The sequence below is a fragment of the Tinamus guttatus genome, unplaced genomic scaffold (assembly GCF_059628265.1).
Source record: "Tinamus guttatus ecotype Peru unplaced genomic scaffold, ASM5962826v1 Tinamus_guttatus_pri_ptg000052l, whole genome shotgun sequence".
NCBI classification, from domain to species: Eukaryota; Metazoa; Chordata; class Aves; order Tinamiformes; family Tinamidae; genus Tinamus; species Tinamus guttatus.
In genome coordinates this window covers 6910693-6937489 of record NW_028288586.1, presented here as the reverse complement: position 1 = coordinate 6937489, position 26797 = coordinate 6910693, and the positions used below count along the sequence as shown (strand labels likewise).

Sequence of the window (26797 nt, the reverse complement as noted above, 5' to 3'; positions counted from 1 at the left end):
GCAAACAACTTGATTATCTTCTCAAAAATCATTTCAAATCATAACAATGCTTCACTTAGTTTAATTCCTGTACTTTTTAAGAGTTATTAGAAGTACTTTTTAAATAACATGATCCTCCTCCTTCAAACAGGAAATATCTTTAATCTTTCATACAGAATTTCTTCTGACATTGAAATGACCAGACATTCTTAATTCAAAGAAGTCACAAGGTGTTTCTGAAGCAAGAAGTTGCCATGACAGTTATTTGTAAACATTAAACCCACAACAGTAAATACATCAAAACCCCACACTTCCATCCTAAAATAAACCACAAAGCTTTGACAGGAAATACATAAAAAGTTTATTATGTATGAACCCCATTTCATTATCTGGAGGAGAAAGTCTGAGGCGACAGTTTGGTGCAGTACAGAGAAGCAAAGCAATATACAGTAGCTGCACACAGCATGATTGATTTCAGGTAACAACTAAATATTCTTACTATGACCATTAGTACAGAAATGTTCTGTAATTAGAAAAAATGAGAAGTATTACTCTCATGCTGTACAATCTCACGTTTCTTGGTTAGAAAAGAACAACTGATTGAGTTTGAATCTTTCAAGCCACCTCACTAGGCTGTTGCCTCTGGAATGTTCAGCACAAAGGTTAAGCTCCAGACATAATTTAAGTGCTTTTCATGTGCAAACTGTTACTGGCTAAAGCTTTCAAAGTACATTTGAAATTACAGATATGAACACCCTGTAAAGATGAGGATATGATAGAAGACCCAGAGGACAATAAAGATTCTTTAAAAGAAATGCTATGTTCCACTGCAGTAGTTCTAGTCCCTGATTAGGTCCTTCCAAAGAGGGCTTATTTCACTGGTAGGAGATAGACCACTCTTTGACAGAAGCATCATGGGATGTTGTTACCAGAGTGTGTTCATCCAGCCAGGCCAGGCCGCTTACGTGATGTAGTCTGTGAGCATCTGCAGGGCAGTGCAAAACAACAGCAGAGGGTTAGGAAGGCCGAGCTGACACAGTATCTTTAGGACACACTAGCATTTCAGTCACATTAAATGCTAGTATGAGTATACAAGATATATTTTATGAAATACAAGAATATGACAGAGTTCTAGCTATTTTAGCTAGATAGGTCGAGATTAAGGCAGAGTTAGTTTGCAAACATTCAAAAAAATGGATTGTGGCCTACCATTGATTTACCATTTAGTTCTGGAAAATATGTACTATGTTACATTTCAAGAATGACTATCAGTTTTCCCAACAGATTTTGAAGCAAACATACCTGGTATCTTGACTCTGGTCTCTGGATCGCTTACGGTCCAAACATAGACCATCATGTCCATGCCTCCAGAAGCAAAATGTTCATTGTCTGGTGACCAGGCAATACAAACAACTTTTGCATGGTGTCCATAAAAGACATTATATTCCTATTTCAAAGCAAACAGGAATAGGTTATTACATTCATTTAAGGCATTTGAAGTAAACACTAGCTTTTAGCATACAGCATAAAAACAAACACTAAAGTCCTGCAAGACTCCAAATATTGTATATCTCAAGTGTAGGCTGTGGTCCCAGGCAAAGTAGTTTTACAATGTGTAGAGCACAACTGACTACAACAGAGCTCTTTCAAAGCTTCATTTTATGCCACTCATTTAAACACAAGTGGGATTAACAAAATCCAAACTTTTTGGTAAAAAAAAAACAGGACAGTTTATAAGAAAACTGAGCTGGTAAACTGCAGATGCAGCAATCACTCAGAAGCCTTTAAGAGGACTCAACAGATGCTTCCAAAAGCAAAATTCCTTCAGTTTGGAAAATGGAAGTATTTTTCTGGAATACCACCTTGTATTTTTCTTTTCAGTGTGGTCTCAGTCAAAGCCTAAGCGACTTTAAAAGCTGAGTTGCATATTTACTATTCAGCTAGAAACTGGAAATTGCCAGTTACTTGGCTCTTGATTAAAAGACACTAGATAAAAGGATGGAGCAAGATTCTCCGTTCCTATAGTAGCCCTTTCCCTGCCTAGTCCTCACCATATTGCTATAAGCCACAGTCAAACTCTTACTGTCAAGTCTTAGTCTTGCTTACTTCATTAGTTTTATTGTACTGTATAGGTTACATTGATCAGATTAAGCCTACAATTCTTGTCCATTTTGCAAAAGTGCATGCTAGACAGAACCCCCAAATACACAGCAGTGGCTCTAACAGATGTAATTAAGATCATTACAAAAGATCGTAAGTCCACATATGCCTAAAAAAAAAAATAATAATAATAAAATCACACAATTGGTAGAGCAGTTCTTACCGCATAGCCATCAGTGACACTGAAGACGGTGACAACCTTGTTTGCATCACAGACTGCAAGAAAGGCACCATCATGAGAATATGCCAGGTCAGTGACAGGACCTTTAGCTTCCAAAGTCTTCTCATTTTTCAAAGAGGTTCCTTGGATTGAATACAAGTAGACATTTCCATCCTACAAATTAAAAGTGGAGAAGAGGGAAAGAAACAAAAAACCACTTTGAGACAGGACGGTTTATTGAGCTACTAGGGCTCTTTCACCAACTCCATCTGGTACTATTTACATAGGGAAATAGTTTAAAGAAGCTCTCATTCCTACTAGCTACAATTCACCATGTCTAGAATATAATACGGATTTCCAGAACTTGGGCAAAATTCTGCAAAATGCCTATTTCATTTACTATCGAGTGGAAACATTAACAATTTAAAGACTACAAATATAAATGACAAAAAAATCAAGAGTATGTTAGCAGAGCCATAATGGTGGTAGAATCTGGGGAATGAAAGCTCATGATTTGTATTTACACATAACTTACTTATTGCAGTACTGCTGCTACTGTGTTAAGACTTAGTAGCTGAGAGTTGTCACAACAGACCTACTCTTGTTGAATGCTACCGCGCTTAGCTCAAGCGCCACAGGAGTTGCGCAGAGCGCAGCCTTACCGCTCCTCCCACGGCCGCTGTGCCTCCTCCGGGGTGAACGGCTACCGCCTCCGGCTCATAGCTCAGGTCGGCGATTGCAAAACATTTTTTCTTATCTTTCATCAACACAATCTGTGAATAGAGAACCAGAAACTACGATAATGCTTCTTCCAAATGCCTAATAAATGACTATGACTTAGCTATGTTGCTTAATCATAAATAAAAATCCATTCTGCTCAAAGGTTTAAAGGTTTATGGCATTTTGACCCACAGCAAACCAACACCGATCCACTACAAAAAAAAAGGAGGAGGAGGGAGAAATACATGTGTGTGGTCACTAACTAATCCTACTGTATTGCAGTGCTTAGGAGTACTCTAAATCAAGTAGTTGAGGATACGCTCTGTTGCATTCAGCTTCACCTTGCTTGGTCAGAACATAAAAGCAGCAGACAAAGCAGTGTTTTTAGCAACACCTACTACCTTCCTGGTTAACTCTTAGGGAGAAAGGAAGCAGGGCCAAGGTTGCAGGCAAGGTAATCCTGAAATGCAGCATTAAGAGCCATCTTCACCCAGCTCTATCTAATGAACAAGTGGAGTTGTAACTCACAATGAAAAACACATTTGGCCAACACTACTGAATATCCTAGACTCAGAGCCAAGATCGACACAGAAGATAAAGTTCATCAGAAGTTAAGCATGTTTTGAACTAAAATAACCCTGATGACACGAGTCTCTAGTTCTACATGATCTGAATATTACTGGCAAGCAAGCTAGAGATATTGATGCTGTACAACAGCATTGGATTGTTGGTTAGTTGAAAACAAAAAGAGAGAGAGAGAGAGAGAGAGAGAGAAAGAAAAACAGAGCTGAGAAACTCTCTCCCCAAAATTGCCTCACTGAATATATCAACTAAGAGCATTACTTGGAGATTAACATGCTTGTACAAGCATATTTGCTGATTTCCATTGTCTACTGAAAAGAAATAAGAAATAAAAATCACTTGCATAATATGATTATACACATATGTAATATGTACATATAAATCTGTATCAGAAGTGTGAAACACTTAAAAAACCATACATTCTTATAAGTCACTTTACGTAAAAGATGCGCAGTGCATTTATTGCACCCCAATTACATGACAGAACAAAGTTACTGTTCCCACTTTATCCTTTTCTACTTCCCCCTTTTTTGGTTCCCTCTCTCCAAGAAGGAAAGATATATGGAAAAGGTAAGGGAACCAGGAACAATAACCTGGAAATAGCAGCAATTCAAAGGTTTCAGGAGCTCCCTACTCTTTACAGTCAAGCACTGTGACGATATATTTCAGAAGCACTTGAACCTACAGCTTAAAGAACACCTACTTTTTTATTTTTAAATTCAGCAGCCCTGGCAACCCAGCAGGTAAAGAGTTTTCTATACAGATTTAGATCGGTGCAGCCTTCTAGCACAAAGCTATATTGACCACAGTAAATACAGGTGCATCTACATCAGGGACTCCACAAATGTAAAGTCTACATCAAATGGATACAAGAAGCAAGACAAAGCTGTAACAAGCATCTTGCTCAGTTATATTCTCATAGGCTTATTAATAAGTATCCTATGAGCATGAGGTGATCACACACTATGCAACTTTCCATCACAGTTACCATCATGTTACTGTACACACTACATTATCTAACAGAACATTTGTACTGCTAATCCATGAGCTTATACTCACTTGTCCAATGCATGAAACTACAGTATATCCACCAGGACCAACAGATAAACATTTTGGTTGAACATCCATTTTCACAGAATCCTGGCCACTGGAGGAAGGCGGTGAAATAAGAAGACAAAACAGAATAAATTTTTCCATGTTTATTATTTTAAAATGGCTATTTAAATAGTCATCCCTAATGACCTTCAAGAAGTTGCATAATTTAAAGGTTTCTTTAGTAATCTGCATTCTCCTTGTGTTTACTCTTTAGAATGTCAGTATCTTGATAGAGTAGTATACCTTAGAAATAAAAATCACTGTCACTATGTGGAAGTCTGCTTTGAGTTTATCTAGGTGTTCTTAATACTTTTTTTTTTTTGCTTCCATTGTGATTTCTGTGAAGAAACAGCCACATCCCACCTGTCCTAACCACACATTTCAAACATATTGAGTCCTCCTATGTATTTATTAAGTACAGAAAAACACACACTTCCTGCTGCCCACCAATGAAGCTAGCCAGGAAGGAGACACAGAGAAAATTCTAGGATGCATTTCTTGTTTTCATGGGGCAGGGGGGAAGTCAATCACTTCTACAGTTTCTATGGTAACTTAAAACTTGAGCAAGTTGTAGCACAGGATTCTCTCCATGTAAATAAGCCAAACTCTTCTTGTGTAACGGGCTACAGCACCAGAACAAGAAGCACTGGTTTCACTAACCTGTAATCCCTCTTGCTGACACTGGTATAGCGCACAGTGTCGTCCATGCTGCAGGTGACCAGCTGATCCATTTCATCCACTGCCATTCTAGAAACCTGGTTTGTATGGCCTTTTCCAGAAAAGCCATCGTTCTCTCCAGTTTCGGAATCCCAGTAATGTGCACAAGAGGGTTAAGGAACTTTTAAACATGTTGGTGCAATGTGTTAGCTACACACCTCAAAGTCCAACCCTCTGAAAACGCTGCCCGAGAACCTCGACTGCATTCCAAGTATCTCGTTCCAGAAACCAACAGGACTGGAATTGTTATAGCCCTAACCAAAATACAAATTCTCCTAGGTAGTGAGAAAGCCTGATTGAGATACCAAATAAAAGAACAGAACTACAGTGATGCAGAACTTCAGAAAGCTACTTAAATAGAGGTGGGGATAAAAACATAACTAAGAAAACACTTGTTTGAGTCAGTGTGTGCAGCAAAATATTTACAGTTCTCGTCCTGGAAAATCTAAAAAGTAAATCAATCTGTCTGTTGCAAGTAAGAGCAGCAGCAAGAGACAGCCATACAAAGCTGGCATATAAGGCAGGTACACACGGGCAGTTACAAGAGAATTTATGATACTTCCTCCTCTATGCTAACAAGCAATGCACCACATGCAATGAGAGTTGAAAATTAAGAATTGGCACATATTTATAACAAGGAGGCAGATTTAAAGGCAAGCACTATATACAACAGAAAAGTTAGAGGAAAAACAAAACAAACTTTTCCAGACATAAAATACTAATTTGTATCCAGTAAAGTTAGCTTCTTTTTAAGTTAGCATTTTTTAAGACACTCTGTCAATCTAATAGGTTAAAATAAGTATCACTTTACCATTCAAAAGATATTAATATGTCCATCGTTACTTCCAGAGTAAATATAGGACTTTCCACCGTTTTTATGCACTGTGAGACACTGAATCGATTTACTATGACCCTGTGAATAAGACACAATAACTTTTGATAGGCATTTTTTCATTGTTAATACATACATAAATCAAGAGAAAGATTACAGGCAATTCAGAAAATAACATATTATTTTCTCTCTAAACATTAAATGTCACCCAGAATGCAAATTAGTAATTAATGGTCCAGTGATTAAGTTTGCAGCATGGCTATTTCCATGCAGTGCTCCTTAAAAGGAATGAGTAGGCACTGTAAACAACCCTGTTACTGAGCCTGCTGGACCAAGACACTTTCACAGCCTTTTCATCAAGTTTACTGTCTAGACACTTTATGATACAGGGGGAGAGGACTAAATATGGTCATGTAACCACACCAATTACTACATTTAAAGAGGCAATAGCAAGAATCTGGGACATCTATTTCTAGTTCATGTAAAAATGTAAGTTCCCGTGAGAATGCCGTGTCAGTGACCTCTGTAATTCCCCAAACTAAAGCTCAGCTGTACAGCGACCCTAGTCACCTTGTTCACAGTGTGGTAAAATGAACGAAAAACAGACATTCTTGGTTGTTTTCTATCTATGCTGTATTTCTTCTATCATATCAAAGAATGCTTGAAGCCGCTATAAAAGTTTTATAACTTTAATTGAAGCCAAAATGCACAGTAACTCCACATAACATCTTAACTTTGATTTACGTAACTTTCAAGAGCCAGTCCCACATAGCTGGTTTGGCAATGCAAAGTAATTCAACAAAACTATGTTTTAACAATTACTGTTCCATCTAAACAATTGCAACCACTGAACTGTTTACTGCAGAAGCTGTGGTGCTACAGCAGTTCAACCTACCTTTATGACACGCAAAGGCTTATCTGGATTGTTCTTGTCCAAATAATTGATATAGCCGGAGAGAGAAATACTCAGTAAATGGTCTTTCTGCCACAAGCAACCTAGCTGCTGATCCAAAACATTTGATCCCATGTTGAAAGTACTGACAATAGAATTAGCACCAATGTCCCAGAGTTTAGCAGTTTTATCTCCAGAAGCAGAAAGCAGTTGACTACTATCAGGGCTCCAGCTAATCTGTAAAAAGAAATGTCACCACAAGTCAGTAAACATACATTTATTACCACAATATTTCACAGTCCATGAACTCAGTAATGAAATGAATACTAAGGTTCACTTGTACAAATGAGGCAATACTTACAGCATAAATACCCCCATCATGAGCTTTGCCTCCACCAAGGGCACACACTTTCTCTCCAGTCTTCCCATCATAGACAAAGATCTTAAGAGAGCAAACATACATACTCTTTAAAGAGACTGAAAATGTTACATTACTTTCATTGCGCAGATCACTTTTCTGTTGCACGGTGCAAGATTATCAAACAAGGAAGAAGCAAAAATATTTGTTATTTAACACTAACCCATAGAGATGACAATTGTAAATCACTATCACAATTCTGAATGTGGCATCTGAACACTGGATTCTGACATTTTTGACCCCTGCTGTGATGGTAGGTTGAAAACAGCACTGCAGTCAGGGGGATCTGCCTACTTGTAAGAATCTCCCCACAGCAGAAGTGTTGTTGCCAGCCTGCCCTTATCAGAGTGCTTAGTATTTCTGATAATTTTTTCAGAACTGCAACAAGAACATACATATTCCAAAGGCCTGGTACACTCCTGACAAAATAACCTCTTTGAAAAGTAATACAACAGAGAAGTAGAAGAGAAAAAAGCAGAGTGAGAATAGCCTGACAGACATCACAGCTGTTGCAGCATTACAGAAGGGCACTGAAAGTTGAAGTCAAGCATTTCACAGAATAAAAAGAGAAGCTGCACATTTTACAAAACTGATCCCGCTACAGAGGGGCTTATTTTTATTTACCTGGCCATCTGCACTAGCTGTGGCAAATCTGTTTCCATCTGGAGAAAACTTTACACAGTTCACAAACCGCGTATGGTCCTGTGGGGGTGGGAAAAAAAAAAAAAAAAAAAAAAAAACATCAACACTCAACCCAAAAGCAGAACTACGTATATTTATCTTCTTACAAGGTAATTAGTGACAGTGAATTTCTCTTGTATTCAAACTGTAAAGTAGCTGTGTGGGAGAGAATGTGGAGAATGCTGCTACTCAACTGCTACAGAGCAAGTCTAGCCTCTAATAGCAGCCTCTAACTGAACAGGATCATGGGACTTGGGAATAGCCCAGGGGAAAAAAAATGTGGGATCCATATTGATGTGGTGCCAAGCTGCTTGAACAGCACAATGGAAATGAATACTACTCCTTAAGGGATGGGGAGTGAAAACTTCAACTGCAGCTGAGATACAAAGACAGGATTCCTCCCCTCCTGTTCAATAATTCTTCTGCATTCTCCAGATTTTGACACTTGAAAACAAGTTTTACGTACAGAAAAGTATCTTATCCCCAATATTGTAAAAGTATGGGCATGAAGAATAAACTATTGTTTTATTGGATTTCCACTTTTGAGAATTTCAGTAATGCTAGATCTGTGAAGTAACCAGAGCATGATGTGTGCTCCCTAAATAGAGTATTGACAAATAGGAGACTATTTAAATGATGCTAGCTATAATACCTGTTAAATAGGGAAGCACCACAATGAGGCCAAAGCTCCCATGAAAAGAGATTTGGAGGACTATTTTTAGTATTATGAAAGGCAAGTTCTAACCTACTTTCTTTGATTAAATATAGAATTTTTCTAAGTGATAGCTTAGGCTCTAGTCTAAGCTGTGTAACAGCCTATACATGAAGCCCATACATCAAATCAACTAGCACTGTAAAAGGGAGACGCATACCAGATCAAGCACTCCTGGTAAGCAAATCGGACTTAGCTTAGCAAATGTACGTAGCAAGTTAAGTTCAGAAATATATTTGGCAACTACATCATTTCACTGGATCGCAGGGCTCAAAACAATTCCTTTTCTAGAATGCAAATCGAAGCCTTACTAAATTCAGCGTATAAAGTATTCAAGGAACATACTTATTAAAATAAATTCTTACTATGTTTTTAAAACTAAGAGCAAAAGTTTCTGGACTTTATACTGAAATATAACCCAATACTACTGAGTTTTTGAGGCAAAAGACATGTTTTCTGAAATCAGAAACAGCTGCAGAATGTCTTGGCTTTTTAACTTTCTTTGGCCTCAAGTAACAAAGACTTGAACATTTTAAACGTAGTGCCAAGCTTTGTTTATATAAGAGATTTAATTAGTACAATAAAAAAACAAAAAATGAAAAGTACCACATAAACATAAAACTGACCACAGAAATTGCATATATATTTCTGGTAGAAATTAGCTGTATTTTCAAACACCTATGCTCACCCTCTCAAAGCTACCTTGGGGATTTCAGATTTGACTCAAACTCTTAAGCAGATTTGACAATTCCATCCACACAACCACATTTCTTGAAGAAAGCACTTTGGATAATATTAAAAAGCTCTAGGCATGTCTGCACTGGGAAGCAGAGCTCAAAGCACAACAATAAGGCCAGTGAAACTTGCTACTTCTAATGTTATAGAAGGGGTGTAAAGAAAAAGTCAGAGCACATCAGGTTTTCTTCCTAACCAATCACTTATTTTGGCTTTGCTGGCTTAAGAGAAGCCTTCAGTTGTACTCAAACATGAATTTAAGGAAGCCGTCTGACATAGACTATGCCTTGAGAGGGGAAGCTAAGAACTTCTGTTACAACAGTGAGTTGTGACAAGAACTGCAAGGTGGTTGTAAAGCTTTTGTTGACTTGCTTGTAGCTTAACAGAAGCTAAACTTAAACTCACACTTATTGTAAACTTGAACTTGAATGGTGGTCCCTCAAAGAAAGCGGCACAGTTGTCATCACTGCCGGTTGCTAGACGATAAGGTCTTGTTTGTTTTATGTCCACACTATTGATCACTTTGTTGTGTCCAGTAATCTCGCCAACAGAAGAACCACTATCCCACAGGAACACTGCTCCAAATCTAGTTAAAGAAGCAGACAATAACTGTAATTCATAAAAGTTAAACGCAGATTAACTCCTTAAGCATCTGCAAAGAGCAGATTTGAGCGCACTCAAAGAAAAGAAATTAGGTCATGTCATTAATCTCATGCAAGTGCATCATTGTTCCCTGAAGGATATTTGAGATTTCGCTGAAGGGAGACATTTGGTGAGGGGACAGGACAAGTTTCATGTGTAAAGCTTCAGACATAAAAGTTTTTTTTTTTTTAAAAAAAGAAAAAAGTCTGAAAGCTCAGCTTTATAAAGGAAAGCAGTAAGCTGTTCCCACTGTCCAGTCCTATACAAAATGGAGAGTTTGGATAATGACAGTATCAGCTCCACTATCGGATTATTTAGCTTAGACAATATCATCATATTTAGATGAAAGTGTTGTAGGTTTCCATCAGTATTTCACAAGAAAACCAATTAGCTACTATAGTTTTACCTGCCAAGAGGTGAATTGCCACATTGCAACTGTTACAGGAAGACAATTCAATGAATACCAGAAAAGAAGGCCTAAGAAATACTTAAGATTTACCATATGAATCTTAACAAAATATCACATTATTACTGGAAAGTATTAAGGAAAAAGTTTATATAACTAAGTTCCTATGTTAAAATAACTTAAAAAAAAATATAATCAATACACCTTGCACTACACTCTCAGAGCACTGAAGTTCAGAGGGACTAAAGTCAAGGCACAACTGCATAACATGAAACTAGCAAGCTTCTTCATGGAGGATAGCAAGTTTATTAGTACCTACTTCTACCCTAACTAAAGGGCAGGTGGAGAGGGAGAAAGGATATAAAATAGTAACTGATGGACAATGTACAGTACACCAGTTCCTCTATAATAAGAAAATGAAGCACTAGGAAACAAAGACTGTCTCTTGAACAGTAAAAAAAACATAAAAAGTAGGGTAGAGAAAACTTATTTTTAAGACCTTACAGCCTGAGACTATCAGCTCCAGACTTTGACTTAAAAGTATGTCAATTTACCTAACATATTTTTCTCTTAAGGAAAACTCACAAATCTCAGGCTACGTTAGGTATTTCATTTAGACACGGATACTTGGTTGAGATTTTTTTAATTAGTAGAATAAAATCCCCCCTCTAAAAGTCAAACTAAAGCTCCACATTTTTGAACTAATTCAAATAAAATTGTCTTTGCTCAGTATATAAGCCACTCATTCTACTGTTGTCAAATACTGCATAAAAAAATCTGCTGCTGAGCAGCATATCTTGAAGTCTAAACAAGGAACAAATCATGACTTTATTTCTTTGAAGAACTAAAAGCTTCTGCATCAAAGAACTTGCTTTGTTAGTATACAAAAGTTTGCAGCACATAGAAGAATTACTCACTTTTCCCTTCCTTCTCCAACCACAGCTATTCTCTTGCTGTCTTCAGTCCATGCAAGATCCTTTATTTTTCCTGCAAATGGCTGATACTCATACTTCAGTATGTGCTCCTTCTGCGTAGTATCCCAGATTCTCAGCTTTCCAGAGACATCTGCCATAACATAATGGAACATAACTATTGTTGTTCCAGCATGACTCAGTCATATGACTCATCAATTTGTCAGGATAAAAAACTTCATCTACTCAGAACACTTATACTAGGATATACAATCTTACTCTACTACAACGACTACAAATCACTTGATTTAGGAATGCTGAAGACCACGTCCAATTCACTGAGACACGGTATTTTTTAAAAAGAGATATTAAAATGTGCAGCAATAAATGCAACAATCAACTTTTTGAACAGACATGCAAAAAAATGCATACTGAGAGGGTAGGAACTCACACGTTATCTTCTGGTCTCTAAGTGGTCACACGCACACACGCTCACCAAAACAAGAGCAGAAAACTCTCTCCAAATTACAAAATAGTTTATCCACAAATCACTGGAAAGTGACCTACCCTACACCTAGAAGAAAGAGAACAGTGGACAGTAGCTAATGTACTAAAACTCATATTTCAGCTTTTTTGCACCCTTGGAGCAAGTCTGCTTTGCATACAGGTATCAGTTCTCTGTATATCTGTGAACAGATTTCTGCCCATAGTACTGGTATTCTAATCTTTCTCTTTCCTATCTGAAGCGTGTATGCACTTAATTGTGCGAGTATATGCAGTATCTGGGTTACTACAAAGGAAGCAAACAGAATATTCAAACATAGTAATGTTACAAGCAGCAGACACAGCATAGATCATAACTGAAGATGTAATACAATTGAAGTTTCTTTGGACATTGTTCCCCACAGTATTACAGGGACCTAGAGCTTGCTTCTTTTTACAGGAAATACTGTGGTGCAGCACTGTAAATAGAGGAGTTGTTCCAGACACAGTCAAGTTTATGCTTTCATAATGAAACTCACATAGCAGATTATATGTATTAGAACCTTCAAACAAAAGCTACTGTTTAACAGTAAAACACATACTAAAAGGTGCCATTCAGCTTAGCGGAACACTTGATTCTATGATCCACCATTTATCAGTACATCTTAATAACCCAGTTTAAACTTAAGGCACCCCCATGCTTATCTTCTCCGCTTCTGACAAAAGGACAGATTCAGAATTCTCTAATTTCTAATTGAAATTAAATTTTAACTTGGACTTCAAAAATCCAATTGTTGTGGTCTATCTCTGATAGGACACACAGAGCTTTCACCTCACATTATATCCAATTATTACACTTGTTAATGACTGCAGTATAGGAAAAATTACCATAAAAGTCATGGAACATTTTGCCAAGGGACTATCCAATCAAGTATATCAAGTAATAAAGCAGATTACGTCTAGCTCAAACTTGGTTAAGGATACAGATAAATCTTATGTTACACTTAGAACAGCATAAACAGCCTAATATTGCCTTCGCACTCATGCTCAGCATGAGACTTTATGACTGATACAGAAGACAGCTTAAGGGAAATACTGCAGCCTAAGCTTCCTTATTTGGATAGGCGAGAACTTCTGAAGAGGAAAAAAAAAAAAAAAAAAAGTCACCTGAATACTTCCCTAAAATGAAGGATATTCTTTAACTAGATGACTACTGAAAAGCATCTTCCAATGGGGACTGGGTATACACTACTATACTACAGTTCTTCTACAGAAGAATGAAAATTTACAAGGTTTCAAGAAAACAAACAAACAAAAAAAAAACAACTGATGGCTATATTAAGGGATCAATGAAGCAAAAATCTAAAGCACCAAATCTGAAGAACAAAGAACACATTACACTGACATATGGACCACGCACAAGACTGAGCCAAGGATTTTCTTGGCTTTAGTTCCTTGGGCGGGAAGGCTGTGCTAAAAAACGGCCTTAAAGGTTTCTCAGTACTCAACAGCTACAAATATAGCTTTTAGGTATGCAACTATTTCTGCGAATTATCCAAAGGAAACCACAGAAAAGCCATGCTACCCATTCTCAGTCTATGGATTCACATACATTACACAAAGTTAAGGGTAAGTGTCTTTCCCATGCTAACTTACCAGAGAAAGCCTTCAATTTGGGTTCAACAGTAAGAAAAAAATATGCCAAATCTTGCCAAGTTCTGCCAGTAAGAAATGAGGAGGGAAAGGGCTCTACTAGAATCACTCCACCCAAAAGCATCAAGCTTATGTACACACCAAAGCAATTGTCTTATATTTCAGAAATAATGTTTCATTCTGCTGCATGTAAAAAAGCAACTCATTAAGATTTGTCCTCTAACTCTAAACAGACTAAGCATTTGAAGTTCATTTTCAAATTCTCTTTCATTTAATATCATTTTTAAGAAAACAACCATGTCCCTGAACTCACTGCTTTAGAAAGAGTCTAGAAGTACTTGAAAATGGGTACTAAAATTAGTTCTTCTCCATATGCACACAGAATTACATTAAAGTGGGTCACACTGTTGCGCAAAATATATGTAGCCAATGTGGAGCACTGCTTCACTACACTAGTAAGTTCTCCGTTAAGCACTTTAACAGCTCTGTCCATACATCACATTCAACATGCACAGATACGTTACCTCCAGATGCTATGTAAAATCCACTGGCAGCATACTTGGCAACTACAACCTGATGGGCATGCTCAGTGTAGATATCAGCAATTGCAGGATTCTAGTTTAAAGGAGAAAAACAAAAAGAGTTACTAAGTAGCACTTCTCATTTTCCACAGGAGTTAAACAAGATGTCCCGAGATAAAACTGTTTTTCCCCCTGCATTCCTTCCCTCCATCTTGTATTTTAAACTGAAAAAATGGCTAAAACGAGAGAAAAAGCACAGAGCACACTGCACAAAATTACTGTGTGCTATGACTAAAACACTGTAATTTCTAACAACCGCTACAATTGCAAGCACTTCCTCTGCTATTTCCTTCTTCAGAATCTGCTGACCCATGAAGAATCCAAAACAAAGTGACTTTATCTCTCTAATAGGGCTGGCCAGGTAAAACAATTATCTAGGTAGAAAACTTAATATACTCTGTGCTTTGCAGCACACATCCAAAAGTCCTACTACAGTTAAGCACAACATATTGCACGCAAGTTACTCACTGATAACTACTCAATATCACTCAGTAACTAATGAGGTGTGAAAGACCTGCTCTTTCCTGCCAACTGAAATCCTGCAAAAAAGAAGTTTTCCTCAGCATGAATAGTTGTACCTAAATAACAAAATAAATGAATCATTCACTGCTGCTCTATCACAATTCCATCTTTTCAGTCTTAAAGATGTTTTCAGATGCTCCAGGTTTCATAGTTAAGGTGATCTGGTGTCCCAGTAGTAAGGGTTACACTACTGACATGCCAAATCAAAAGCATGACATCAAGACACAGACTTCTTCTGATACCCGCCCTCAAATTAAAAGCTATATAAAATCTCCACACTGCACATCCTCCAGGTACAGGAATACAGTACATCAGTACACTAGCAGATCAGCACTACCTTATTCTATTTTGGGGAACCTTTTTTATGCCAGCTAAAAGGTATTTTTCAATTTCAGAAACTAGACTCGCATGGGCAGAGAAAGAGTCCATTTTAATAGCTACAATTAATCTACATTTATTCAACTATATCAGAAAATCACCTGGTGTTATGGTGTGATTGAGCTATCCAATCAGGAAAAACTAAACCACCTGCTCTGTTTCAGGAAGCTGTTTTAGGAAGCAGACACTCTCTTACTCTTAGAGTACAGTAAATCTCAGGAGAGAGAATACAGCTTTCTCATGTAAGCAGCAGCCTTTTCCATTTCTGCTACAGTGGACTTTTTACGTTGTCTGAGTGCATTAAAACCCTGCTTAAGTCACACATGTCTGCATTTACAGCATCCACATGTCACTCTCCATTTTGTGTTACTGGATTCCATCTAAGCAAGCCAAGGAAGTGTTTTCCCTATACTGTAGTTAACATCAGCTACAGCATTTCAGGGGGCTCAGAAAACCAGATTTTGTTAAAAATGATATACATAAGCAATTGGTGCTTGATAGAAAGAACTTCCAAGAAACCTTGAAGCTAAGTAGCTATGAGATTGGACTTACAGACTGAATTAAGGAAAGCTTGGAGGATGGAGGAGGATAAAATTCAGGCTTCTAAGCTCTAGACATGATTAATATGATTAAGAGTTTTTTTTTTTTGATAGAAACAAATAGAGTTGTAACTGTTTGTTATTTGATAATATTTCTATTTGTAGGTTGAATTTTCTAATTTTTATGTCTTTCATAGCCAAAAAAGGGCATTTCTAAGAAGATTTAAACAGAGAATTCTATTAACTGGGACAAATGCTGTACCTAACACTATCTACTGTTATTTTTTTGAAGAGAGTAAAGTCAGGGATAGGCTCAACGGAAGAGCTTATGCAGCTTATTTTGAACACTGAAACTAGAGCCACTTAAGAAATTGAGTAGTTCATGGGTCCAAGCTTACTTTGAAGCTTAGAACTTAAAAGAAGATACAATATTAATGAGGCATGAAACCCTACAAATATCATTACTCCTTCTTTCTTACAGTGCTTTTCCAGCACTTTTTCTACTTAAGGTCTCCAGCTCACATTTAAAAAAAAAAAAAAAAAAAAAAAAAAAAAAAAAAAAAAAACACAACAACCGCCGCAAGCATCAACCCTTTACTCAGCACCATAGCCAAGCTGTTGCTACAGCTTCAGAAGCTTTACAGAGCTGATCACTACATTTTAATGATAGAAACAAACAACAAATAAGGCCTAATTAAAGCACAACTATTCCAGCTGACACTGAGAAAACCGTTTGTAGAGGCACTCTAAGTATTTCATTTGGTTGCTACAAGCAATTTATTCGGTTATTCTAAGCCATTCCATACCTTCAATGAAGGCATATTTCTCAGTTAGCGGACACATTTCCCTGCAGGTTTAGGCACAAACCACATCATTTTCTGACACAAAAGCCATACTGTCCTCTTGGACAGTTTCTGGGTCACTGCTACAAAACACTCCATAGTAGTTTGGGGAACCTTGTCTGACAATCATTAATGTTAACAGTGCCTCCTTATTTGCCAGTTCAAGTAAACTTAGACAACAGCAGAAATTACACCATAAAAATTGAAGGTTGTGAGACCTGTGTTCTCCACTTCCATTGAGAGTAGGATCTGGTCAAAACTGGGGAAGCTTCCACAGTCCTACCTTTCCTGTATTCAGACCTTGCCATGAGCTCTACCTGGTTTTCAAAAGGACTATCATTTGCACTGTAAGCTGATTCAGGAAGCCCAGAGAAATGTTGTTTTCTTGTTCACCCACAAAATAAGGTTGTATGAACACCAATTACAGTGCAAGGAAGGAGGTCACACTACACAATTGGGAAATAAGTTGTGCTGTACACAGACTGGCTTTTCTTCTTTCCTCTCACTGGGTACCATTATTGAGATTTTCAGTTTCAGAAAATTGAACTTTTCTTGATATCAACAGTGAAACTTTATTATATTGAGACATTAATAACAAAAACAAACTTCTACTTTAAGTGAAAAGTATCTGATACCAATCACAAAACTTAAAGAGAAATTAAGTGTTTAGCAGCATTTCTATATTATGCCATGACAATGAAATAAAACATTTGCATAAAGCAAGGAATCAGGAAAATTCTTGTAAAAATTCAATTTACAAAGTTGTTTTACAGTCATAAACAAATACATTGCTGTGGAGACCCGAAAATTCCAGAGGCGTTATGCATGATCTGTCCCACTGAAAGCCAAAGTTAAAGGATAAGGAGGAAAGCAAGTCCTGGAGTTTGACTTTTGCAGAGTATAGGCATTTGTTCTGAAGGAAACAGTGATTTTTTTTTTTTTTTTTGAAAACCAATACTAAGAAAATAGCATATGTACATATACATGTAATGCTTCCTCTCTCCTTTTTCAAAGTGAAGTGATCTTTGAAATAGTAATTTAAATAACACACTTCGATGGCATGTTCTTCTGTGGTAATAAAAAGTGTGAAAATATTACAAGTGATTTCTAACATTTAATCCATGGGAAGTTCTCTGATGATGGTTGAGAATGCTATATGCACAGACTGCCAGAGTCAAGCAACTTGCAACTGTTTTGATTCCTGGAGTGCAGTGAGAAAATAAGTAAGTAAACAAGCAGCTATGAAGCAATAAACTTAACCACAGCACTTGTGAAAAAGGCCCAGTAGAGCAAAAAGGGCAGGTTCCACTCATTATACAGATCACCTCTCAACTTCATAGAACAATTACAATAAGCAGGGCCAACCAGGACCAGTCTCTGCAAATTCTGCATGATGACAGCAGGAGAACTACATTTTTTGCAGAGATTTTCTACAGGTTTCTACAGTCACTGCCCATATCTTTACGCCTGAGTCATGCAGCCTTCCTCTTCCTGTCCTGCTCCTAGTAGATCTGTGACCTCAAACGAATTTGCTGAACGGGACTAAGGCACCGGCTCTTACAGGAGAGGGGCTGCAGAGCAGAATGAATCTTAGCCAAACAAACCACATTAGGAAATAAAAATGAAAATCGGGATACGTTACATCAATGTTCCTGATGATGACACATTTTCCATTAGTGTAGAGAAAATTATTGCCCTTAGGATCACCTCCAATAATTTTGGAAACACCTCTCTCCACCTGTGGGAGGCTGGCAAACACTTTTTCTATGGAAAAAGGGAGGAGAAAAAAAAAAGAGAGAGAGAGAGAGAAAGAGAGAGAAAAATAAAAAAGGTTTTATGGTTTTATTCGCCGTCGTTAACACGCGCCTCTCCGGCCCAGCAGCCGCGAGCACTTGTTGCTGTCAGGGGGCCGAGAAGGAAGCGCCAGCTCCGCACCCGGCCGGCGCCGCCTCGGGGGCCGCTAACGGCCGCACCAACGGCCGCCGCGCAGACGGCGCGATGGCTGGGCGAGGCTCCCGCGGCTGCCGCGCGCCCGCGCCGCCTCCCCAACCCCGCGCCGGGCACTTACTGATCTCGTAGGGCATCGTGGACCACTCGTTACCGCCGCAGGCGGGCGGTGGCGCCGGGAAGGCAGGCGAAGCGCGCGGGCAGAGCGGCCTCTTCCTCCTGCTGCCGCCTCAGCCCCGCGGCGCGCAGCGGCACCAAGCAGGAAACGCGCGCGCGGCGCGCCGCTCTCCCCTGCCTTTGACCATATATAGTCAACTCTGCTCGCGCCGCGCCGCTCCCCGCGCGCCGCTCCCGCCCCCGGAAATGCCCTCGGCCCCGCTCGGCCCCGCTCGGCCCCGCTCGGCGCCGCTCGGCAGGGAACGGGGCGCTGCGCGCAGGCGGCGCCACCCGTCGGCCCTGCCCGGCTTCGGGGTGGGCGCTGCGCATGCGCGGCCGCCGCAGTGGCTCTCCTCGGGTCCGCGCGGCGCATGCGCAGCAGAGTAGTGAAGCCGTTCCGCCCTCTCCTCCCCCTTCTTGCCCGTTGGATCTGATTTGGGAGCTACGGGGAATGGCGGGCGCGGGATTGCGAGGGAGCAGCTGTGGGGAAGGGAGCTCTGTGGCGGCCTCCGGAAGGCCTGGGGGAGGCAGAGGCCGGCAGCTCAGGCCATGCCATGGCGGCAGGAGGCTGAGGGGAGGCGCCATGTTGGCGCAGGGCGTCAGCGCGCTTTGGCCCGCTCCGCCTCGGCGCTGGCAGAGGTGTCACCCCTGGGGGTTGTCCCGCCGGTACCGCTTGTAGGGGCGCTGCGGGGTGCCCGGGTTATTTTGGGGAAAGGAGGTGATGCACAGAGTGAGGATACAGACTGTCGGTGCCTCATGATACAGCGAGGCAAGGAATTTAGTCCTAAGAGGCAGAAACCGCTGAAGTAACAAGTTTGTGCCTTTGTCACCACAGTGTTTCCTTCATAAAGTGTTTTTTTTTTTTTTTTGGATATCAAAAGGGAATGAGAATAAACACAATAAAACAGAGTGAGGAGAGATGCTTTGAGTTTGTTTACTGGCCTGTAAAATAGACTTGGGGAAACCCTGTGGAATTCTGCTTTGGGGATTTGGGGAACAGGCTGTGAGGAGGAAAAAAATAACTAAATTTCTAGATTTTCAAAATGAGAAAGAATTTGCCCTTCAGTACAAGTGCGGGCATCCATGCAAACCAGGACAGGCGCTTTGGGACAGAAGGATGACCAAACTTCCCCCAGAGAGGCCGACCTGCTTGGCTGATCTTCAGAGGCCACTCTGCTTCAGGGTCATTGCGAGCAGCACACGAGTGACCTGGAATTGCTGGGATTCTCCATTCCTCACTTCTGCACGAAATGAACTTGGGGTTTTCCCTTGTCCAGTGTCTGGCATCACAGCAGTACATTTTTTCCTGTGTGGTTCCTGTTTGACCAGTATAAGGGAAATAGGGCCTTTTGAAAACTTTTTTTTTTTTCTTTCAATATTTACATTTTTCAAAAATAAATGAATTTACATATATTCAATATATAATACTTGTTGCAGCAAACAAAAGATACACATTTGGCATAAGATGTTGTAGAGGAATGATTAGAGTGCCGCGGACATGGCTGCCCATGGCTGCTCAATTCCAGCCTTCAGGTTTCAGTGAAAGAACAAAGGGAGTGCTAACTAGGAGATAAGGAAGTAGACCAAGGTCAGAGGGAGTGAAAGAGCTGTGGAACTAAAAGGATGAGCTAAACAAGTAAGGAAGGCTGTAAGGGTCTTAGTTAGATCATTGTCTACCAATTAGGATCCTGTGTAATTACATCACTAACTGCTAGAATCATATAAATGTACTGCATGTAAGCGAATAAACAAAGTCAGTTCCAGCTTCTATGAAATTGCTGTCTGGCATTCCTGACCCGCTCCAAGCTGCAACAAGATGTGATGGAACACAAATGATGTTTGCACAAAAAGCACTGTATTAAAGCTTATGGATTTGAATACATTCCACATGCCCAAAATATTGTTTACATTTTTCTTCAAATGCATTATGTCATAAAAGATAATGCTTGCAGGGAGAGCAAGTATCATTTCATAAAGCACAGACTTCTTACAAGCTCCTATGGTTTTTATTATTTCACATCTGATAATGACTAGGAATGATGTATTGTAGATGTCTCCTTAGCTTTATATAAACACCCAAACCATGGCTTAGGCTTGCAAGCAGCAAATATATGGAAAATGTGTCTGTGAAGACCCTTGTGAAAAAGGCAAGCTCAGAGTTTTGAAACTGTTTTATAAGTGCCAGGGATTTCCATTGTTTTCAGCTCACAGGGAGGAGAACTGATGATAATTTCCTCTACAAGGACTCACCTGAAATTTTATTTTCTTGGGTAGCAATTTCATAACATTTACTTGGCATCAGTATTTTCATAGCCATCCCCACACTTCATCAAGGTCTTGAGGGCTTCTTGACAAAGAAGCTTTTAGCAAGTGCAAGCTGCAAGCACTCCTTCTCTTGGGTAATCCAAATCAACTATTTATTTGTAGTAGCTGAAGAAGTTACTGTTCTCACCTGTTTTTCAGCTCCCTTGTGGTGTGATTACGTGGCAATCTGTCAGTGCTGGATCACATGGGGGGTTTTCAGCAGAAGGATGGGCAGCTAATGCTACTCTAGCCATCCCAGCTGAATCTGCCAGCAAACTCTGCCATCCCTAGACGGAGGCTTGGCACACCGTGCATTACGTTTTTGAGTGTTTTGGAAATCCTAGTTTTGCTGTATCTTTTTTTCAGGAGTGTGGATGTACCATCTGCTAGTACATGGTACATGTTTCTAGCCAATTTTATAGTATCAGTGATTGTATCAGGTTGCTTTAGAGAATGCTTGAACATTGCTATTAACCTAACAGATCTGTCTGGGATTGTGTTATTTCACAATAAATTTAACAGTGAATTTAGATTCTGGGAAGGTCATAAGCAACGCTCTCATTTTTCCAAGCACGTGTATGTCCTGCATTAGGCACGTGACATCCAAGATGTAACTCACATATTTAGGGCCAAGTCCAGTCTTACGCTCTGAGGCCCTGGGCCAGCATTAGGATAACAATATGCGTAAATGACAACATTGTGTGAAGAAGATGTTTAGACCAAGGACTGGACTTCAGACCATTAGCTCAGGAAGTAATGAAAAGGCAATAAAGATTATTCTCTTCTATTGCTCAACACAGGGATTTTCCAATTTATAGAATACAGATTTTTTTTTTTGGTGGGGGAGGGAGAGGGTTCTGTATTTACTATTCTTCCCTGCTCACTGCCAAATGTGATTTGAATGTTAATGACAACACGCCCCTTAAATTTGCAGCTCAGCAGTTTAGCCTGAGGCACATGTTAACAGCTCCTTAGAAAGTATTTCACAGTCTTTTGGCATTTCCACATTACATCACTTTAGCGTTGTGTTTATGCACTAGTTCTGTGTGATGCTGAGTAGCCATCAGCTTCTCTAAAAAAGAATGTTAAATAACATACTTCTTTGTGCTGTGATTTTGCTCAAGGCTGCAGCTGGTTTATCTCCATTTCCTGAAGTCTAAATGGTGAAAATTAGTCCCAACAATCAAACAAAAATGACAAAAAGTTTTTTTTTTAAATAAAAGTTATTAGTATTTCTATGAAGTGAAACAGATTGTGCTTGCTGATGTTATGACTAGTATTTAAAGTTGCTGATGTCAACATGTTTTAGATGTAAAAGTTTTAGATAATATATGTTATTAATATTTATTACAAATACTAGTGAGAATAAATATCCTAGTTTTGTGCAGAACTTCAGGCTATCATTTTGGAGTTAAAATGAGTTTGGGACGAGTGAGGATAAAATTCCACTGCAGTCTCAGAGAACCTCGTTCTGGGTTGCTGCAGTCCTGCCCTTGTAGCTTCTCAAGGAGCACAGAGTATTTTGCATCCCTTATGCAGATATTGGTGCTCATGTGGCTGCATTCTTAGAGACCCGAACTGAACCAAAAAAAAATAACATTTTTGCAAAGCTGGTTTTCAGTCAAATGAATTGTTTCATAGTAGTCTGGCATGAACTCAGGGTTTAGTGCAAAGGGCTGAGAATGTATGGCAGGTGGATGGGAATTCATAAAAAAAGGTTTAAGCTGTCATGGAACTATGCTGTGGTTATTTCTCTCTTTTACAGGTTCTTAGAGTTGTCAGAGAGCAAAGAGAAAATCTAAGCGAAAGTTTGTGTCATGTAACTATTAGAACAGCAACCACCTGGATGTTTCCCATGCCCCCAGCCAGCATTCATCATAAGAGCTGCAGAATCCCTCGTTCTCTGTATGATCTCTGTGAGCTGAAAAGAACAACAGGAGCCCTAAAAAGCCTAACGTGCAACTATGATGGAACTTTATGCTGAGGACCTTGTTTGGACATTTTTTTTTTGAACTGACCAAAGCTCTGTTGTCTTTTCCAAGATAAACAGTGTTGCTAGCGGATGTTTTGAAACCGAGTTATGTGCTGAAGCAGTGTCCCCTTCCCCAGAAGCTGCCTCTCTCTGTGTATTGAATCAATGCGGGTTTAGATGGTGTGACTAGTAATACAAGGAGAACTGTGCCAAATTCTGGTGGATATGCTGGGCAATGGTTATTTTTTTTTTTTTTGGGGGGGGGGAGGTTTCAGTAAGATTAACAAATATTAAAGATGTCTATCTAATGCTCCAAACCACATAAAGTAAAGGAGAAGACTAGTTTAGCATTCTGTTTTGTCAGGCATTGTATCAGAAAAAAATCAGATGACAAAATAATTAGCAGCTGGGAGAAAGAAGGTGCTTTGAAACACAATCAAGTTAAATTACACAGTAAATGGGGCACAGGAGTGGGAAAATACATTTCAGAGGTGCATGAACTTGCTAGTGGCCCATGGGGTGGCAATTAGGTCCTTTTCACCTCTAAAGAGGGCAGTCAGCGAAATTAAGAGCCAATGGATTTAAAAGTGATAGAAGGAGTGTTGCATAATTATCTTATGGGATTCTCTGCCACAGGAAGAAAGTATAAATTCTCTTTATGTCAAGGGAATACTTCTTGAATATATTCTTCCTGGATGTATTTTATATATTTTATGCCTTCACATAGACAGTTTTGGCTCTTGTCTGTAATGTGATACAGGTTATGGACTACTGCGCTGTTTTCTTCTATTTAAAATTATACTGACTGAAACATATGAGATAGCTTTTTTTCTTTTTTTTTTCCTTTTATTGGAGGCCTGAAATCTTCCATATTAACTCTAATATATTTCACAACAGCACTAAAATAAATTATAGGAGGCAATTTACAATTGCCAATATTGTTAAGCAGCTAAAGTCCTTTCCCTAACTAGCTTAAGTGACATCCAAGAGGATCTTTGTTACATTTGGGAACAGAAGAAGCCATTATCATGTTATGGAACAGAAGACATAGTTGTCATGTAATGGAACACGTTATAGATTAGTTACTATGATTGCTATTCTGTAGATACTCCAGTGTTAGGTATCTTTCCACCTCTGCTGCCACACAGGAACACTGTTCCTGTATGACTTCTAACAGCAAAATACATAACTTTTCAGACAGTCAGGCTTTTATTCTTCCCAGATATACTGTTCGTAATGAGACATAGCAAGAAACAAAGCATGTTCCATTCTAAATGTTCATCCTTGCTGTGGGCTGACAAGAAAAGCTGTTGCATTTCGTTATAGTACTCCTGCTGATGTGAGAGGAAATGAGAAAACACACAGGAGACAAAAATCCCTGAAATTGCTGATTGTACAAATAATTTTAGCTGCATCCAAAGATAAATGAGAGTATGATGGACAGATGTATACTTTCTAAAACCGTATCGCCTTCTACCTGTGAACCAGGTACATGGGAGATCTCTAAGAATCAGACAGTGTCCTCTACAGTTCTTTACTTGCTCATGCCACATAAGGGATTCAGTTTTGACATCAGCATTTTGTTTTGCATCATGATGCTCTTTGCTGCATGTTGGCTTTGCAGCTGATAATGGACCACTTGTTCCATTTATAGTTGTCTTGTTTTGCTGATGACTTACTCTGCGCTCCCTGTGGCTTGCTGTTAGTGCCATGGGTAAGAGCCAAAAACTACCATGTGATATTGCACAGTCACATACTGCTCTCCTGGATGCAGTAAATCTCTTGTGCCATTTAGTGTATCCTGAATTTTCGTGTTGCGGTTTTTAACAACTTGAGTCCAAACTAGGGTTGTCAACATTGAGAGTATTAAGGAATGCAGTTTAGGCATGTAAATAAGGGACCCTCTTTTGTAGGTGTACTAAATACACCCAGCTCTTTTCATCTCCATTAGATATGGTGTGTTTGTGTGTGACATAAAAAAAATCAGAGCTCTTACAGGAACAGCTTAACATCATTACATTGAGGCATCCAAATTTGAAAATGGCAATCTTCAGCCTTCTGCTGATTATTTGTGTATTATTAAGGTTCCCAAAGCCTAATTAATAATCTAAAGAACACTTTACATTTTGAGTCATTGGAAGTTTTTTTCTCAAGATATTAATACTCATCCTGAAGTTCATTTATTATCCAAGCATTAGAAATATAACACTAATTTTCCATTCTGTATTACCAGACTTTATAAGAGTTAGGTTTTGTTCACATTAGCAGAGCATACTCCTAATTAAGCAAATGAGGCAGACAAAGATTGAGATATGCAAGTTAGAATAAAAGCCTGATAGGCAAGAGAGGGATTAAAAAAGGGCAAAAAACTGCAGAAAATACAGCAGTGTCACAGAATATTCCATCTTAATACAGGGAGCTGCTGAAGTGAGTCTGGTGAAGAATTTACATCTGAAGATGTAAAGATGTAACCTGGAAAAATGTAATTCACAATACTCTACTGAGAGCCCTGGAAGAGATACTGTCTCAAGTCCAGCATATAAATCACCAGCTGTTTACATACACAGGAGACGACTCTGTCTAGCATAGGGAACTCTTAATTATGAGACATTTTAATTGTGTTTCACATTATTAATTGTAAAACATTTATGAGGACATACTTGAAATGAACTGCAACCGGGTTGGCCTCATTTTGCATGTAATGAAAATCTGATTTTGAACTATTTAAATAGCCTTCAGAGAGCTTTGTTTTCCATACTTCCTTAATCTTGGTTTTTAAGTAGAGTCTGCCAAGATGACCCAGTTGAAAGGCAAACCAGAGCCTCTTAAATGTGAATCTCCTTAAATGGGATTAGATTAACTCAATTTGTAACCCATTTCTTAAATGGTTATACACGTTAAATGTCAGGGAACCTCTCCTGCTGGACATCAAATAGTTCTTGCATAGTCATAATGTAAAACCCAATGTAATCATTTCCAATAGTTTTCCAGTTAGAGCATACATCAGTAATTGGTCTATAAAGTTCAAAGCTCTGTGAATATGTTAGTTGCTATAGAGTCCACAAAGAAAATATTTTTCTGCTTCAGAATACTTTAATATACATATTATAATGTAAGGCCCTACTAGCTCTACTAATTTTTATTCAGATATTATGATAGAAGGCTTTAATTAAAAACAAAAAATATAAAAAAGAGTACTATTAACACTTTAAAACTGGATCATTAAATATAGTAGTTAACCATCTGAACCTCTGGAATTTTGAGGTGACATTTAGGCACCAAGTTTCACAGAGCCTAAAGAGCTAAAAGCCAAAACCATCAACACTGGACTGTCTGGGAAGGGATGATGAAACTACCTGATGTAGAAAGACAAAGGCTTGCATCCTTAACACAATTAAATGTCTAAATTCTATTTAAATTACCTTCTTACCACTGAAGCCACTGAGAATTAGGTCTTTAAATAGAAGTTAGGAGCTTAAATATCTATAGAGTTATACCAAAGTCCTGCAATATCTGACTATGTAACAGAAATGAGGAGTTAATAAACTATTTGTTTTATTAAAACATCTACTGATTGTTATATAAGGCATCATAGGCATCTAAGAAATTGATTATTTTTTCAATTACTTCAGGCTACATAATAATTGGAATTGGAGGAAAATGGCTTTCATAGCCATCTACATATGTGATAATGTATCTGAGAATTAGTGCTCGTAACTGTTGGATCACTTTACGTTAGCTAGATGTTACCATACAAGGAAGAATTTTAAGTTTTCAG

General features: G+C 38.8%; 1 protein-coding gene across 1 annotated transcript; it reads right to left on the bottom strand.

Annotated features, from left to right (window-relative positions):
- Positions 1 to 316: 316 nt before the first annotated feature.
- On the bottom strand, positions 317 to 19007 carry WDR1 (WD repeat domain 1). Its single transcript, XM_088540027.1, has 15 exons — positions 18709 to 19007; positions 18283 to 18404; positions 14303 to 14393; positions 11649 to 11796; positions 10089 to 10269; positions 8180 to 8257; positions 7499 to 7579; positions 7141 to 7374; positions 6239 to 6326; positions 5357 to 5513; positions 4661 to 4748; positions 2962 to 3072; positions 2303 to 2473; positions 1282 to 1426; positions 317 to 964 (listed from the first exon to the last, which is right to left on the bottom strand). The coding sequence occupies exons 1-15, from the start codon at positions 18722 to 18724 to the stop codon at positions 855 to 857; spliced, it is 1821 nt and encodes a 606-aa protein (XP_088396153.1). The 5' UTR covers positions 18725 to 19007; the 3' UTR covers positions 317 to 854.
- Between the last annotated feature and the right edge of the window lie 7790 nt (positions 19008 to 26797).